Source organism: Anolis carolinensis, chromosome 3 (genome assembly GCF_035594765.1).
Source record: "Anolis carolinensis isolate JA03-04 chromosome 3, rAnoCar3.1.pri, whole genome shotgun sequence".
Classification (NCBI taxonomy): Eukaryota; Metazoa; Chordata; class Lepidosauria; order Squamata; family Dactyloidae; genus Anolis; species Anolis carolinensis.
In genome coordinates this window covers 181,276,909-181,292,609 of record NC_085843.1, presented here as the reverse complement: position 1 = coordinate 181,292,609, position 15,701 = coordinate 181,276,909, and the positions used below count along the sequence as shown (strand labels likewise).

At 38.7% G+C, this 15,701-nt stretch overlaps 1 protein-coding gene across 5 annotated transcripts in view; it reads right to left on the bottom strand.

Moving 5' to 3' along the window:
- The window catches only part of dlg5 (discs large MAGUK scaffold protein 5), a 147,046-nt gene that overhangs the window by 45,819 nt on the left and 85,526 nt on the right, over positions 1–15,701 (bottom strand). For all 5 annotated transcript variants that reach the window (XM_062975868.1, XM_062975870.1, XM_062975869.1 and 2 more), the window contains exons 10-16: positions 15,375–15,500; positions 14,313–14,445; positions 14,004–14,131; positions 12,433–12,608; positions 5,674–5,777; positions 4,571–4,663; positions 1,567–2,592 (exon numbers count right to left, since the gene is read on the bottom strand). In XM_062975868.1, the coding sequence (XP_062831938.1) occupies positions 1,567–2,592; positions 4,571–4,663; positions 5,674–5,777; positions 12,433–12,608; positions 14,004–14,131; positions 14,313–14,445; positions 15,375–15,500 (1,786 nt within the window). The remainder of the gene's footprint in view (positions 1–1,566; positions 2,593–4,570; positions 4,664–5,673; positions 5,778–12,432; positions 12,609–14,003; positions 14,132–14,312; positions 14,446–15,374; positions 15,501–15,701) is intronic.

Here is a 15,701-nt window from a genome sequence, read left to right as displayed (position 1 = left end):
CTTCATTTGGATCCCATCCCATCTCCCCATGGGGACTCAGGCCGGCTTCCAACATAGTAATAGGCAAACATTCAATGCTTATATAAACAATGCAGAGCTAGATATAGATCTATAATTATAGATACTAATTTCACATATGCATTGCCCCCTGAAACATTTGCAAATCCCTCTGTGTGTGTGTGTGTGTGTGTGCATTTCCCCTACAATACACACACACACACATCTATCTAGATATGTCTATATATATTTGTGTGTTCATTTCCCCCCTGTAATATTTCCAAGCCCTATATATAGGTAGGTAAGAATATATTCATATGTATCCAGACATCTCTCTTTATATAGATATTTGCAGAGACTTGCAAACATATGAGGGTAAATTCATATATAAAATAATGTGTATGTATGGCTACAGATACACAGGTACATGGATCTATATGTATAAAGGATTTGCAAAGACTTGCAAACATATGAGGGGAAATTCATATATAAAATTAATGTATATAGATAGATACACATATAAAGGTAGACAGAGATTGCAAAAGCTTGCAAGGGGTTAATGCCTATATATCTGTTGGAGAGTTTAACAAATATTTAAGGGGGAAATGCTTTCATAAGATTAATGAATATATTTTTTTTCTTCCTGACTTGCAAGGGTGTCTCTCTTTTCAAAACATTCCCTTGATTAAGAGCGAGGGAGGATTTGCAAAAGTAAACACACTGATAAGGAAGGTAAAGAGAGAAATAGATCACATATTGCAAGCAATAGCCTGCAAGCTCCGTTGCCAGCCTTGACCTTGACAAGGGCTGAAAAACTCGGCTTATCTTCGAGTATATACGGTATTATTATTATTATTGACACAAAGACACAGTATAACACAGCAAACGAGAGATATATGCTGGATTTCGTATCACAAAATCACAAGTTCTCAAGCGTTTAGGACTGTGTGATGTATTATTATTATTATTATTATTATTATTATTTATTAACAACATTGAGGCTGGGTGGCCATCTGTCAGGAGTGCTTTGCTTGTGCTTTTGTTGCACAAAGGTAGAAGGGGATTGGACTAAATGGCCCAAGGGGTCTCTTCCAACTCTCTTTATGTTTATGATTAACATATTTGTTCCCGTTGTTTTTTTACTTCAAAATAAAATATGTGCAGCGTGCATAGGAATTTATTCATAGTTTTTTTTTAAAATTATAGCCTGGCCCTCCAACAATCTGAGGGATCGTGCACTGGCCCCCTGTTTAAAAAGTTTGGGGACCCCTGTTCTAATCAGAGATCAACAACAGAGGGGTGTATTATGTTAATATGGGAATAATCATCTACAGAACAGCCACTACTTTATTTTATCCATCCACTTCTGGATGTTAGCACAAGCACAATGGATACATCTTTAATTCCCAGTTAACTCTTCTATGGTGCAAAATGCCCTTTGGTAAAAAAAAAAAACCCAACCCCAACCCCCCCCCCCCCCCCAAAAAACAAAAAAACAAACCTGTAAATATTTAAACCATTTTTAAAAGAAATGCTGGTTGGAATCCCTGTTCCAGATCTCATATCTACCTGATGAGATGCATTCGGAATGACCACAGGGGTTAGTTTATGTCTCAATGCAGGTGCAGATTTGGGCCTGGGTCTCTTAATTTCTGGCTCTTCTATTCTTTGAAAACCAATGTCATCTTCGCAGGATTTCCTTGAAGGCAAATGTGCAGCTTCCACACTTTCCTCCCTGTAATAATGTCCAGATCTTCCTTGTGTCTTGTGAATGCCACTATCTGGCTTGAGTTCAATCGACACAGGAGGTGGGATCGTCGCAGAGCTGGGAGTCGGGGAGCCTGTGGTGACCATAGATTCACAAGCAGCACTTGCCTGCTGTTTGTGTTTAAACTTAATAGAATCACTTCTCTTAGGAGGGGTAGGTGGGGTGGATATGGCTTCACTTTCGGAGGACTGGGGCGAATATATCAATATCTGGCTGGGAGACAGTAAATCCGTATTGGGTGGGGTAAGAGGTCTTTTGAAAGTGTCAGGATCAAAGATGGACTTCCTTTGTTTCGGCTTTTTGTAGACAGAGAACTTTTCTGTTTCCATTGCAGCAATGTTGACCACCACTTTAGGCCAGGTGCCACCACTGTGTTTCCCTCCATGCCCTTTATCTAAAGTGCTCTCCACCATAATGCAGTCTGCAACTGTGGATTCGAATGGTAGCCTCCTGCTGTCTATGTTAACAATACCATAGCTGGGCTCCCCATACACATCTGGATTAAAGGAGCCAAGGCTGTGCTCAGAGCTACTATGGCATCCGTGGACTGTGTTCCGGTGAGAGCTTGTGTGTAGAACGTTGCTGGAGAACTGTCTGAGATCACAATACAAACCACTGCCCTCTTGGTCACTCTGGTCCTTCTTGACATCCATTATGTCAGGATTGAAAATGTCAGTTTGGGTTGAGCTGTTAAGTTTTAGATTTCTCTTATTCTGGGCTTGTACCTCAGTCCCATGAACCCTACAGTTCGATATTTTCTCTGAATCCTTCAGGTTTTCAAAAATGTTTTGACCACTCCATGATGAGCTTGAGCTCGGAGGAAAAACCTAGGTGGAGAAATAACATCCATAATAACAACAACATGCTTTCAGTATAATTATGATCACAGTGGTAACCTATATTTATATTTTATACCAGCCTAGATATATCCTACTGTGATTCCATAACCACTAAGCATTACTTCATACTAAATTACATGCACAACACAATGTATGCATGTTTACTCGGAAATTTAGAGATTAATAGGATTTACACCCTGGTGATGATATGTAAAGTACAGAATTGAAGCTCCAGATGACTTTAGAATGTCATAATATCCTGAACAAATTTCTGAGCTATCTATTCACTTCTATAGAGCAAAGAATATGTATATGGCACTATAAACATAGTAATATTCTGCACAATGGTAAGTCAAATCTTGTTTCTCGAAAACCTGAAGACTATCAATGATAATTATATCAAAACATTTTTTCATAATTTATTCTGCTTTTTCCATTACTTAGGATAATTCTATTTTGTCATAGATATGGAAAGGTAACTGCTCAAGTCATACTGCCATCACTTCCTACCCCAAAGTACTGGAAAAATCATCCAGCAAGGCTTTTACATCTAAGATTACGGAAGTACTTATTAGGATATGATAGCAAATAGGAATAGATTATGTGCCTTTTTCTAAGATTGGATAGCTATGGAAGAATACTCCATCAGAATACTTTGGAGGGAGTCAATTATTCATTGCACCTGCTCCTGAAAATAAAATAAATTGCTATCAAAGGCCCTCAAGAGGGGTATTTGGGCACTTTAACCATGTTTTGGGGACTTTCTAGAATATTTAGGCCAAGAGAGGCTTTTTTAAATAAAGGAAGTAAGCAGAAGTAATTTCCTGTTTACTTACTGTTTCAAAAAAGGCTTCTTCTGAGCTCAAACTGGCCCAGAGGGTTGTGAAATGTGGTGTAAATGTGCCCACCTGATCCCTATTCGACATTTTGAGGTAATTTTTTAATAATTATTTGCCCGGGGGTTTCAAAATTGGTGAAAACAGACTGCATGCCCCTAGAGCACACTTGGAGGCATCCTGGAGCAAAAAGACCCCACCCTGAGGCCGTAAGGTCCACGCTTTGACCACCCCGGTCTCCCATATGGATTGTAGGACTTCCTGAGAGCAGATCTCAACACCTGGTTTCAGCAGAAGTAAAGAGAATAGAGTTGGCAAGTGCAGAAAGGGAGTACAATTGGGTAGCCTTTGGATATTGTAAGAGTAGAGATAACAAAGACAAACGGGGTGTTCTCTTTCTGAACTGAGGTCCTGATCCTTCATCCAAAATGCTGGTTTTTAGGTAACATGTATACAGTAGCTGTTAATGCATTTAATCCAATATTTTAGGTGGCTAATCTATCTTCTAGTCATTCTATTCATTTTTATGTACAGTCAGCCCTCAACTTTTGGATACGAAAGGAGCACAGGACTCTTGTAAAGGTGCCAGGGGGTGATCCATTAATATCTTTAGCACACACCCACCTACCCCCGGCCTGACAAAACAGTATTTAACATATGCAAACTGGTGTGGTGGCAAGGCACAGCTGTGCTGTATTCCCTCACTCGCAGAGGCAGAAGGGAGGATGGGATTAGGGGGTGGGAGGAGGGATAAAAGTTCTCTCCTTTTCCCCATATTTGGTAATGAGAGTAGAGAATCTACATCCCCTCCCACCATTGTCCTATTCCCTTTCCCTTTCCGATCCACAAAAGTGAGTGAACACATACACACCTTCCGTCTTCTGGTCCCATCTCCTCCCTCTCTTCCACCCCTCGTGCACTCCTCGCTTTCTTTCTCCCTCTCATGTGAGCAAAAGAAACAGTGTGACTAGGCCCAGTGATCCCAATGCAGCATAACTGATGTTTATCGACGTCCTTGTTAAAACTAATGTAGGGCAGTGGCAAACATAGTAATCAGCAAATAACAAAATCCAAGAATGCTCGACTTAGAAATGTGGCGGGCTGACTGTATTTTATTATCCAATACCCACCTTCATCAATGAAAGAGTAAGAGACTCCCTGCAGTTTCGCAGCAATGCTTCACATTCAGTCAGTGATTTATTATCAAGTGAAATGCCATTTATCTGCAACAAAAGGATGACACAGCAACAATGCAAAGCAAGTAAGGGTAAAAGCTTGGCTAGTTGATATTCAATGAAGAAAAATACTAAGGTGTTTTACAAAAATAATGGCATCCATTACACTTTAACAATAATCTTTGGGAATTTGCCTTGATGGATTTATGCACCTCCCCCCCCCCCCCAATCCCCCAGGTGGATTTACCCATTGCTTCTCATATTGGTATACAGAGTTATATGTGCCTCTTTATTAGCCATGGTTCACCTGGTCCATAGAAAGTTATAGGAACATGGTTTTCAGGGAGCTAAGATTATTTTTGCACTGGTTTAAATTTTGGAAGGGGAAGCCGGGTAACAAACCAAATCTTGACAAATGCGTACCACAGCCGAATTGCAAGAAGTCTTGCCTTCACACTTACTCCCTGGTGTTTAAACGAATCAATATATAAATAAATGAATATATAAATAGTATAAACGTCAGGTATATCACCCAATATTACAGCTTGGGAATTCTCTTTTTTGCGTTCTCAGAATTCCCTGGCTTGTGGCTATGTCATTTAAGGGATTTGGGAAAATATACTCCAAAATACGAAGGACCTCATCACACTAGAGCTTGGATCAACTTTAAATCCACTTTAGGGAGGAGGTTTTAAACAGCTCAGCCAGACAGGTCCTGGACCTCACCAAACTACAAACCCCAGAATTCTGCAAGAGGCGGAAACCACATTTAAAGTGGATTCATGCTCTAGTGTGATGAGGCAGTAACTTTTCCAAGCATTGCAAAACACTTGGAAAATACTATGCCTGTTACAGACACTGTAAAATTGGGTTAAGAATGCTTAGCAATATTTTTTTTTCAATTTCTTATATTTTTCTTTTCTATCCCTTAATCTGTTCCCCCATTTTTTATGTATGCATGTTATCATAAAATATTAAAAAGAATGCTTATTTTTGTGATGTTAGAATAGGAAAGGGCTCTTCTTTATAAGCGAAGAAATACCTAAAGTATCACTTACGGCAATTATCCTATCTCCTACTGTGAGGGACCCCTCTTTGGCAGCTGGGCTACCAGGCACTATGGTAGCAACCAATATTCCATTTTCTAGGCCAATTCCACTATCTGAAATAGAGAAGTCAGAAAGAAAGCTTAACTCCTAGTAACTTTTTGCATGCATCCCAGTTCTCTCATATCACATTTATGATTGAATTACGGACTGTGTTCACTGGAGCCAAGCTTCAACATTACAGAGGTTCATTTTCCCATGACTTTTCAATCTCCTTCCTCCAAATATTTCTAGCATAGAGGGCCCACAACTTGCACTCAAATGTTTAAAACTTAAAAGTAGTTTGTTTCCTGGGAGGGCTCAGTACATCTATTTGCCTAATGATTTAGAATTAGACTTTCTTGAATGAATTGGCTTTGGATGGTGAAATGCACGCACACACACAAGAGGCACAAAAATTTCAATACCCTTCCTCTGCCACCATTTTATAAGTAATACACTAGGCACCTGTGAACTTCTCAATAAGGCAGAGGGAGTTTTGTGATCCCACTGCTGCCACCATTAAATATGGGACTACCCACTAAGGCAGGGGGTGATCTTTATTCCAAGATCCCAGCCACTGCTAACAAGGCACAGAGACACTGAGGGGAGACTTTATTTCTTTGAGGCTTATAGAGAGTGAAACGCTGTATGTAATGAAGCAAGAACTATTTATTTGTTTGAGTCTTTTGAGGCACATATGCTTGACAGTTTCAGGAACATAAATATGGCACAAAATGCTTGATGTATTACAAATGGCTTTTGAATGTTTTCCAAAGAGGTTATCACTTCAAAACGTTTCTGTGTACCGTATATAAGCCGAGTTTTTCAGCCCTTATTTATGAGCTGAAAAAGCCTCCCCCCCCCCCCCCCCCGGCTTATATTCGAGTCAAAGTCAAGCCAGCAGCGGAGCCTGGAGGCCACAGTATGTTTTCTTTTCCAAAACCTCCCTTCTTCACTTCTCCTCTCAGGCTGGTTATCTTATTATTTTTTGAGAGAGAGACAGAGACAAGAAGCGAATGTTTTCAAAAGCGAAAGGAGAATGTGAGATTAACCCATGCAAGCCAGACTGCATGGGTAGAAGGGGAAGGAAAAAAGATATTCTTGCAAATTTGCACGATTCATTACTATTATTATTATTATTATTATTATTATTATTATTATTACTACTACTACTACTACTACTATTGCAAGAACATTTGAGTCCAAAGGGAGGGAAGGAGGGAAAAGAGAGCAACAGAAGGTGTGTATTTCTTTTTATTCCTAAGGAAACAAAAATGAGGTGGGTTTTTTTGGGAGAGGGAGAGAAGTTTTAAAAAGCCTTTTCTGGCTACTTTTAGAGTTTGAAAAAAAGAGAAAGAAAAGAGGTGGGAAAGGGCAGGAGAAGAGAGGACAAAGTTGTTTTTAGGGGGAATTTGTTTTGAGATTTGCAAAGGTTTCAGGGGGAAATACACATGTGAAATTAGTATATATAATGATAGATCTATATCTAGCTCTGCATTATTTATGTAGGCATTATATGTTTGCCTGTTACTATGTTGGAAGCGGGGGAGAAAGATAGGGCAGGGTACAAATGAAGCTGTTGTTGTTGATGATGATGATGATTATAAAGTTATTGTTGCTTTTCCACTTATAGGGTTAGTTTACTGTTTTTCTTTGAAATACAGTAAATATTTAAAACATTTAACCCACTGATGCCTCAATTAATATAATTATATTGGTATCTAATTTTATTTTTGAAATTTACCAGTAGCTGCTGCATTTCCCACCCTCGGCTTATACTCAATACGTTTTCCCAGTTTTTTGTGGTAAAATTAGGTGCCTCGGCTTATATTCGGGTTGGCTTATACTCGAGTATATACGGTAACTTTCCTTCTATGAAATTCCTTGGCCTTTCCTTCCTAAAAGGCTTTAGTACAATTACTTTCAAAACTGACTTTTAAAACTTGAACGACTCTGAAGTCCTGACTAAACTGCTTTTTCAAACCTAAACTAGGACTATCTGTCTTCTCTTTAGCTCATAGCTATTCAGTTAACACTATTAACTATCCCAGTTAACTCTCTGACTGACTTTTAAACTTAAGCTAGGACACTCTGTCCTTCCTGAGCTCTTAGCTAACCAGCTACAACCAATTAACTGTCTCAGTTATCACAATATTTGAACTCCAGGGAACCAGCAGACTCCTTCACTGTTCTCAACTCTCAACTGACTAGAATGTTCAAGAATAACTGCTCTAACTGATGTTTTAGCCCCACCCCTCTCTTGGGCCTTAGCATCTGCTTATTTGGATCTGGCTAATCAGGCCGCTCCATGCAAGTAGCTGCAATCTAGCTCCTCCTCTGGCTTCTATTAGAAAGAAGCCACACAAAATGTCTGCCTAGTTCTTCTTCTTTTTTTTTTTTACAAAATGGCTGCTCACAAACTAACCCCTCAAGGTAGGCCACACACTAACTTTTCCTTATGTAAAATAAATCTCCTTCCTCCAAATATTTCTAGCATAGAGGGCCCACAACTTGCACTCAAATGTTTAAAACTTAAAAGTAGTTTGTTTCCTGGGAGGGTTCAGTACTTCTATTTGCCCAATGAGTTAGAATTAGACTTTCTTGAGTGAATTGGCTTTGGATGGTTTCTTTTTTAAATAATCAAATTTATAGTAGCTGGCTCTCTCGGGGGTCATGATGGTTAAGTGAAAACTTCATGCTTCAAGGACAATGTGTATATTATTCGTAGTTGCCAGAAGACTGAAAATGGAAGAAAGATAATTGCCCATCGCTTGTGGTTTGCCCCAGCTTATAGCCTCTGTTGGATGTATCATGCCAGAACAGACAAATCTTTTTCTGATTCCTCGGGGCTGTTCAGTTTTTAGGTAATGCCATTACATAACCAACTCTCTCCAGTTCCAAAGACTCTAAAAATGGGAAGATAGATGTTCCCTAGTAGGAAGTACTTTTGCCGCTTCTGTTACATATTATGAGTAATACACTTCCTGTGAGGGAGACATAGGTTTAAAAAGAGAATTTTCAGAGATACTTGCAATGACTATAAGTCATCTGTTCTGATTTAATGCTATTTGACCTAATTTGCAAAAGGCTTTTGTGAGACCTATGTCTGAGTGAAGCCTATGTTTGAGAAAAAACACGGATGTTTGGAAAAAGAGTTGTTGCAGAAAGGGAGTTACTTTTACATCTGGACAGGATAGATAATACTCCTTAAGGTTCCCAGCGGTTTTGGACTTATGCTTGCGAGAGAAGTAGATAAGTAGGTGCTGGGATCAGGGTCAATAACATGAAAGCACCATTGTCTAAAGAGTCACATGTTGTTAGAACAAAGAAAACCAGTAAAGATGTGTGTTAGTAAAGATGCTTATGACGTAATCAAGTGTTAACCCAAAGAAATGATTGATCTTTGAGAACCAATAAGAATATGTTTTCAACTTTCTGTAAAAGTGATAAAAAGGCTTGCAACCCATTTTCAGGTTGCAACAAATCCTTTGATGGCATTGCTGTATGCATTTTTGTCGTTATTGCTATGGCCACGCAATAAAACAGCTTTTTGCAGTTTAAAGATCCAACTTTCGTGGTGTCCTTCCTCGCTCTCTCCACTGGGTGGGGGCTCCTGCTTTTGAATTTGGATTAAGAGGAGTACTTTTTGCATCTTTGCCCCTTCACCTGGAGAGGACTATTAACGTTTAGTAGCTGTCTAACAAATGTCTGCCTAGTGAAAAAAATAGTACATTTTTATCATTTAAACATCTCTAAACAAAAAGCCCAGAAGTAAACCGAATGTGTTCCATCTTAATTTGAAATGAAAATAGACTCCAGAAGAACTTGTCCAAAGTTACAAGCATGTACTTAGTGAAACAAGTGTTGCAGAGAGTAAGACACTGACCATAGGGTTTAATATATAGGAAAAGGGGAAAGTCTCTGGAAATATCCACATAATCATATTAGTCTTCAAAAGAAGAAATATTTCAAAACCGAGCAAACCGATTGAAAAAAATGTAGAGAGGGTAAAAATGGTTTGAAAATGACTGCTCTATACCAAACCACAGTAATATAATTTCATCTAGAATGCATGACATGAGTCAGTAAATGCTAGCGCAAATCCAAGAGGTCACCAACAGTTTTTAAAGGTTTTCTTCAAGAACTGTAAGACCTTTCCAAATGTGAGGAAGGAATAAGGAAAATAAGCAGACAACAGAGGATGCAAAACCAACGATAAATACCTCTTTATCATGAGCAAAAACCAGTCATTGAGGCAATTGAAGCAAAAGGTGAAAATGGATTTAAAAGAATACTAAATGTGGGTATGGACAGTGCAGAGACAGTGAGAGAGATGGTGCCTTCATGAAGAGAGAAAAGGCACTGTGCCAAGCTTAAGGACAGAGACTAGTCATTGTGACCTCAGGCTTGTGACCTCAGGCCTACATGATCCCTTCGTTCATCAGGGGAAGCTTTCCTGTCCCCACTCCCGATATCCCAGACCCGCCTTGTGGGAACAAGGGAGAGGGCTTTTTCTGCTGTGGCCCCCCGATTGTGGAATTCTCTGCCCGCTGAGATTAGGCAAGCCCCCACACTAGCAGCCTTCAAGAAAGACTTGAAAACATGGCTCTTTCGCTGTGCTTTTGGAGAGTAACCATTTTATATTTCTTTTCCGTTGCTCCCTCTAATATCTATCCTTCAGAATACCCCACTCCCTTATGACCCTGTTCGCTGTGGTTTTTATTTTTATGTCTTTCTCACCCCGAGTTTTAACTTAATGCTCATGTGGTCTGCCCTTGTTTTCATTGTCTCCTTGTTTTATTTTGTAATGGATATTATTTACTGTATTGCTTATTGTTTTGTGCTGTGCTGTTTTTTTATATGCTGTTTACATTGTATTGTTTTGGGCATGGCCCCATGTAAGCCGCCCTGAGTCCCCGTTTATTATTATTATTATTGTGCTGCTCCTTGAAGGAGGCAGCATAAGCCTGAGGTCATAATGGCTAGTTTGTGTCCTCATGGTAATGCTATTCACATGAAGGAGGATGATATTTCCTCATACCACTGTTTGCCACTTGAGGAGAGATTCTGCTCCTTGGGCCTACAATTTTACAAGAGAGGTATTCCCCCTTATTCTATCTTTCTGTAGCTTCGACTTGATGGCTTCTCGTCTTAGTGTCTCTCTATGCTATATCCACCTGCTTGCCTGCCACTCATTTTTCAATTTAATCATTAGCCTTGAAAGGTTATTCCCATGACTTGGCACTTAGAATGTATCAAAAAGCTATTAAAATGTTTTTAAAATAAAATCTCATACAATTAACAAATGTAGTATAACTAAAATGTCACTTCTGATAATAATAGAGGTGATATTTCTAGATATCCTGAATGCCTGTGTACTACAGCTGCTCATCCCAGAACTGTCCAGAGATGGTCCTTAATTTAATATTAAGTGTAGTTAAAATGTATTATTTAATTGACTGAAGTAAGATGTAACTGACTGAAATAAGATATAGGTGGAAAGTGCCAAGGAATTGCAACTTAGTTCCCTACTCAAAAGGAAGCCATTTAAAAATAATAAAAATAGTAAGAAGGAAGCTAAAAAGAAAAGTAAAAAAAAACTCTATGCTTGGGAGCTACACATAATATATTATGAATAATCTGCACTACAGGGCAGGAGAGGAAATATGAAGTTCAAAAGCCTCTCATCATGGCTAACAAGAAGTAGGTATAAAGCTGTTAGAACAGGAATATTGTGGAACTGAGACAAATAATGAAGACAAAAATAGTTTGATCTTTTAAAGTCAAATAACAAACAAATCCCTGGATCCAGATGGCATGTTGCTGAGAGTTTCAAAAGAATCCAAACATGAAATTGATAATCTTTTGGTAAGTATCTAAGACAGCTTCAGTACCAGAAGACTGGGTAGTAGCTAGCATACAGGGTTTTGGCACAAATTGTCAAGCCCAGGTCCTGCTGGAAAAGCATTAATACAGCTTCAATAGGGTTACAGTGTGCCCTCACTTTTCGCAGGGGTTAGGTTCCAGGCCTGACCGCGAAAATTGAAAAACCGCGAAGTAGCGGCACTATTTATTTCAATAAATATAGTCTCCCTCCCTCCCTCCCTCTTTTCCTTTTTTAATGTACTGTACTATCTTTCTTGTTGTTCCTGAGGCAATGAGGCGCAGGCAGGGCCTACTGACGCTGCCTGCAGGTGGCTGAGGAGGAAGCGCGGGCCGGGTCATGTGCCTCAAACTGAATCCGCAGAACCCAAACCGCAGATTAGCGAGGGAGCACTGTAGGTCCTGTCTTGCTAACATTTTACAGTTCTTTGGAATTTTACTGACATACTGGATCAAATTATATAAAGTATTTAAAATAAAAATGGATTGGCAAGAGCTCCAAAAGGATATTTCCAAACTAGGTGAATAAGCTTTAAAATAGGAAATGCAAGTGTTAGGTCTGCATGAGATGGTGGGACTTTGCGCATACATAGATGAGATCTGAACTAGTGGTAATTGATCAAGGGGTCTTAATGTTTTGGTAAGCAGCTCAATGAAAATGCTGGTCTAGACAAATTAATTTTTATTTGCAACTATCTTTGCATTCTGTGGTCTCGAGCTATTTGTCTACACCTTGAAAATTAACTTTTTATTAACAGAGATATTCTCTGTGCCTTTTGTTTAAATAAAAAATGGGAAAATACACTAATGTGTTAATGCTAAATTTAAAGGTTACAATGCGATTACCTTTATGGCCAGAAAGATTGATGTGCAGCGGTGTTATCACCTTCCCTCCTAAAGATTTCCTTCTACGAACAACCATATTAATAACTCCTCCACCATTAAGTACTGCTTTTATTACTTGCTTCTTGTCCTTGTTGGTCAGGTCCACATCATTTATCTTCAGCAGCCAATCATTCACTCTGATTAATTAGGACAAAGGAAGGAAGTCAATTTTAAATTGATCTACATCTGCATATAAACAATGATCCTAAGTGAAATGCAACCACTCCTAATACTATTATGATATCACAAATCTGAATTCATTTATTAGCTTCAGAAAACAACTCAGCCTTCTATTCTCACTGCCTCTCAGAAGGACTGTAACGAATTTGCTTCAGTATTGCAGTGTCTTACATGGTTATCATACTGTGATAATTCTTTGGAGTTAGCATTTGGATGAAGAAGACTTTGAGAACTCTTGATATGTTGTCTACAGCTATTAATATGATTTAGTACATTATTGGGGCTTGACAGAGTGACTGCATGTTTATGGGAAGGTCCTTCAGTTTGGATTATATTTTAAGCACTTAGCAATAGTTAATACAGGCTTCTACAAATGGCATCAAGTCAAAAGCTAACATTTATTACTAACCCATCAGCAAAAAAATAAGCCACAAAGTAACTTTAAAACTTTCTCAAAATATGTACAATTTTGATTCAAGCATATTGTTTCTGAGCATTCAGTCAGAAAGACAAAAATGGAGGACAGTTTAAAATTTAAGAGACCTGTTTTATAACAAACAAAACACCACAATTACTTCCAAAATTAGAAATAAGCTGAATACATATGCCTCTCAGGCTCTTTCCATATCACCTTTGAGTTTGCACTTTATTACCAGCCCCGCCCCTGTAGTATATTGCACAAGCCCTGGCCCGCCCTGTTAGTGCTGACCACGCCCACTACGCTCAGCTACTGGTTATCGGCTGTTGTTGAGTTCATGTTTTTTATAATATGTTTTATCTGTTTAATGCTTTGTAATACAAGTGTATTTTATGCTGATATCTTTTAATTTTTGTCCTACTGGGCTTGGTCTCCACGTAAGCCAAAGAGATGGGGCGGGATATATAAGAATAAAGTTGTTGTTGTTGTTGTTATATTAAAGTATCTGCCAAATCAAATGAGTTAAAACATACATACTTTCTCTAAGTTCTTGCTCCAACTTTTGATAGATTCTCCCAATTCCATAGAATTTTCTTCTTCAGAAAAAGAACTATGGCAATTACTATTCTCAAACTGTGATCAGAAATTAATAAATGAATATACTCCAAAAGCTGATCTTCCAGAAACTAACAACCATTTCCTTTTACTCTATTTAATACTATTGCTGAACAAGGGCAGGCTACCCATAGCTCTGTGCACATAATCTATATGTGCCTTAGTCCTTTTTTTCACATCTTGATTTTAACGTCTGCCAGGAACCTCCACTGATCACATACTCCCTTCCCCACTCTCCATACGATATGCCATCTTTCGTGAGTCTAAAGATTTATAGACTGACAACTGGATGGTCTTACTTTAATTGAGTATATCTTACCTTAATCGACCATCTGCAATACTTCCTTTGTCCACTTTGGTCACAAATATTCCACGGTCCCCAGGAAGATATGGCTCGTTCACCCCTTCGGCTACGTCAAATCCAAGGGCGTTCAAATCCATATCTTCCTAATGGATATGAAATGCTACATGTTATCTTATATAATTTTATACAGAGAAGGGATGCAAGCAAAATGAAATATTGCTGTGATTTTAAAAAGAGTATTTCTCATTGTTTCTGTCTGTTGGTGAAGGACACTTCAAGAGGGAAAGCTAACAAAGTGTGCAAGACTAGGAAATTAGGACTTACCCGATCTTTCTCAAATTCAATCACTTCCGTTTCCCACTCTAGAGAATCTGTATCAATGGCTGAATCATGAGAACTGTGGGCCATCAACTGCCGAAACCTTGCTTCCTTCTCCAACTGATTCTCCATCTTCTCTCTGTGAGGGATTTGGAGGGGGAGACACACCTGAGTATTTCAAGCAAGACAACAAGTGGCTCTTTAAAATACATGTATTTAATTTGTTTTTTTTTTAATTGTAACTTTTTTTTGCATCAGTGATATAATGGAGCCTGCTTACATTCTTTAATTTTCATACTGGAGATTGGTGGTACAGACCTGAAATGCCATACAATTCGGAGTCTGGCACTTTGGGTGAACAAAGAAATACAGACTTTTTCAAAAATGCAGATTCCCCTGATGCATCTTTTAGCATTATTAAGTGTCAGTCATCAACTGTTCTGCTTTCTACACTGCAGTGCACTGATTAATCTCTATTACTTTTCTAATCACTGGGCTCAATGGGACCTACTGCTCTACATAAGAGTAACGTTTAAAGAGCACTCAACTCTTCATAGCTAAAATAAAATGTGATCACACCCTCAATGTTTATGCTGAAACATCCTAGTAGAAAAAGTAGTCAAGAAGTTCTCTTTCTATATCATAGTTTGTATTGTGTGTGCGTGCGTGCGTGCGTGTGAGAGAGAAACATTATCCCATAGTTGTTGTGTGGACTACTTTGTTGCTGCAGATCGAACAAGCCATATGAACACTGACTAGAGAACACAGTCCAACTGCCTCAAAGGAAGAGCTCTGCATATCTTATCTTAGGTCTAGTATAACCATCCTCTTTCCTGGTTGAGTCGATTCCTTGCATCCCATAGCTGACTGAGCTATGAGCCTAACTACATAACTTTATATTGAATTCATTTGTAGATTTGCTACATAACTGCAATTTTAATAGCACAATATGGAAAGGATCACATATTCCTGGACTGAAATGTAGCCATCCTAAGGTTCAAGTAAGAAATGGTAAGCCTATAAGATCAAAGTACAAAGTTATGCATTGAAGGTTTTCTTGTAACGCACTTCAGTTCTTTCAGTTCACGCACAGCATCATTCTTCTGTTTTCTCATATCATCCAGATTGCGAAGAGCCTCAGCCAGGTCACTCACTGCTCGATCTCTCTCCCGCCTTAGGTTATCACACAGAGTCCTTCAAGATGAAAAATAAATGAAAATGAAATGTTAAAAATATGATAACCAGTAAATAACCTGTTACATATTGCTGATTCCCAACTTTCATCCATAACATGCAATCCCACCCCACCTACCCACCCCCATCTCTCTCACTCTCAGAAAATATTCTCTTAAAACAAGCTCCTCTGTAGAATAGTTATTTTTCTAATTTTTAAAG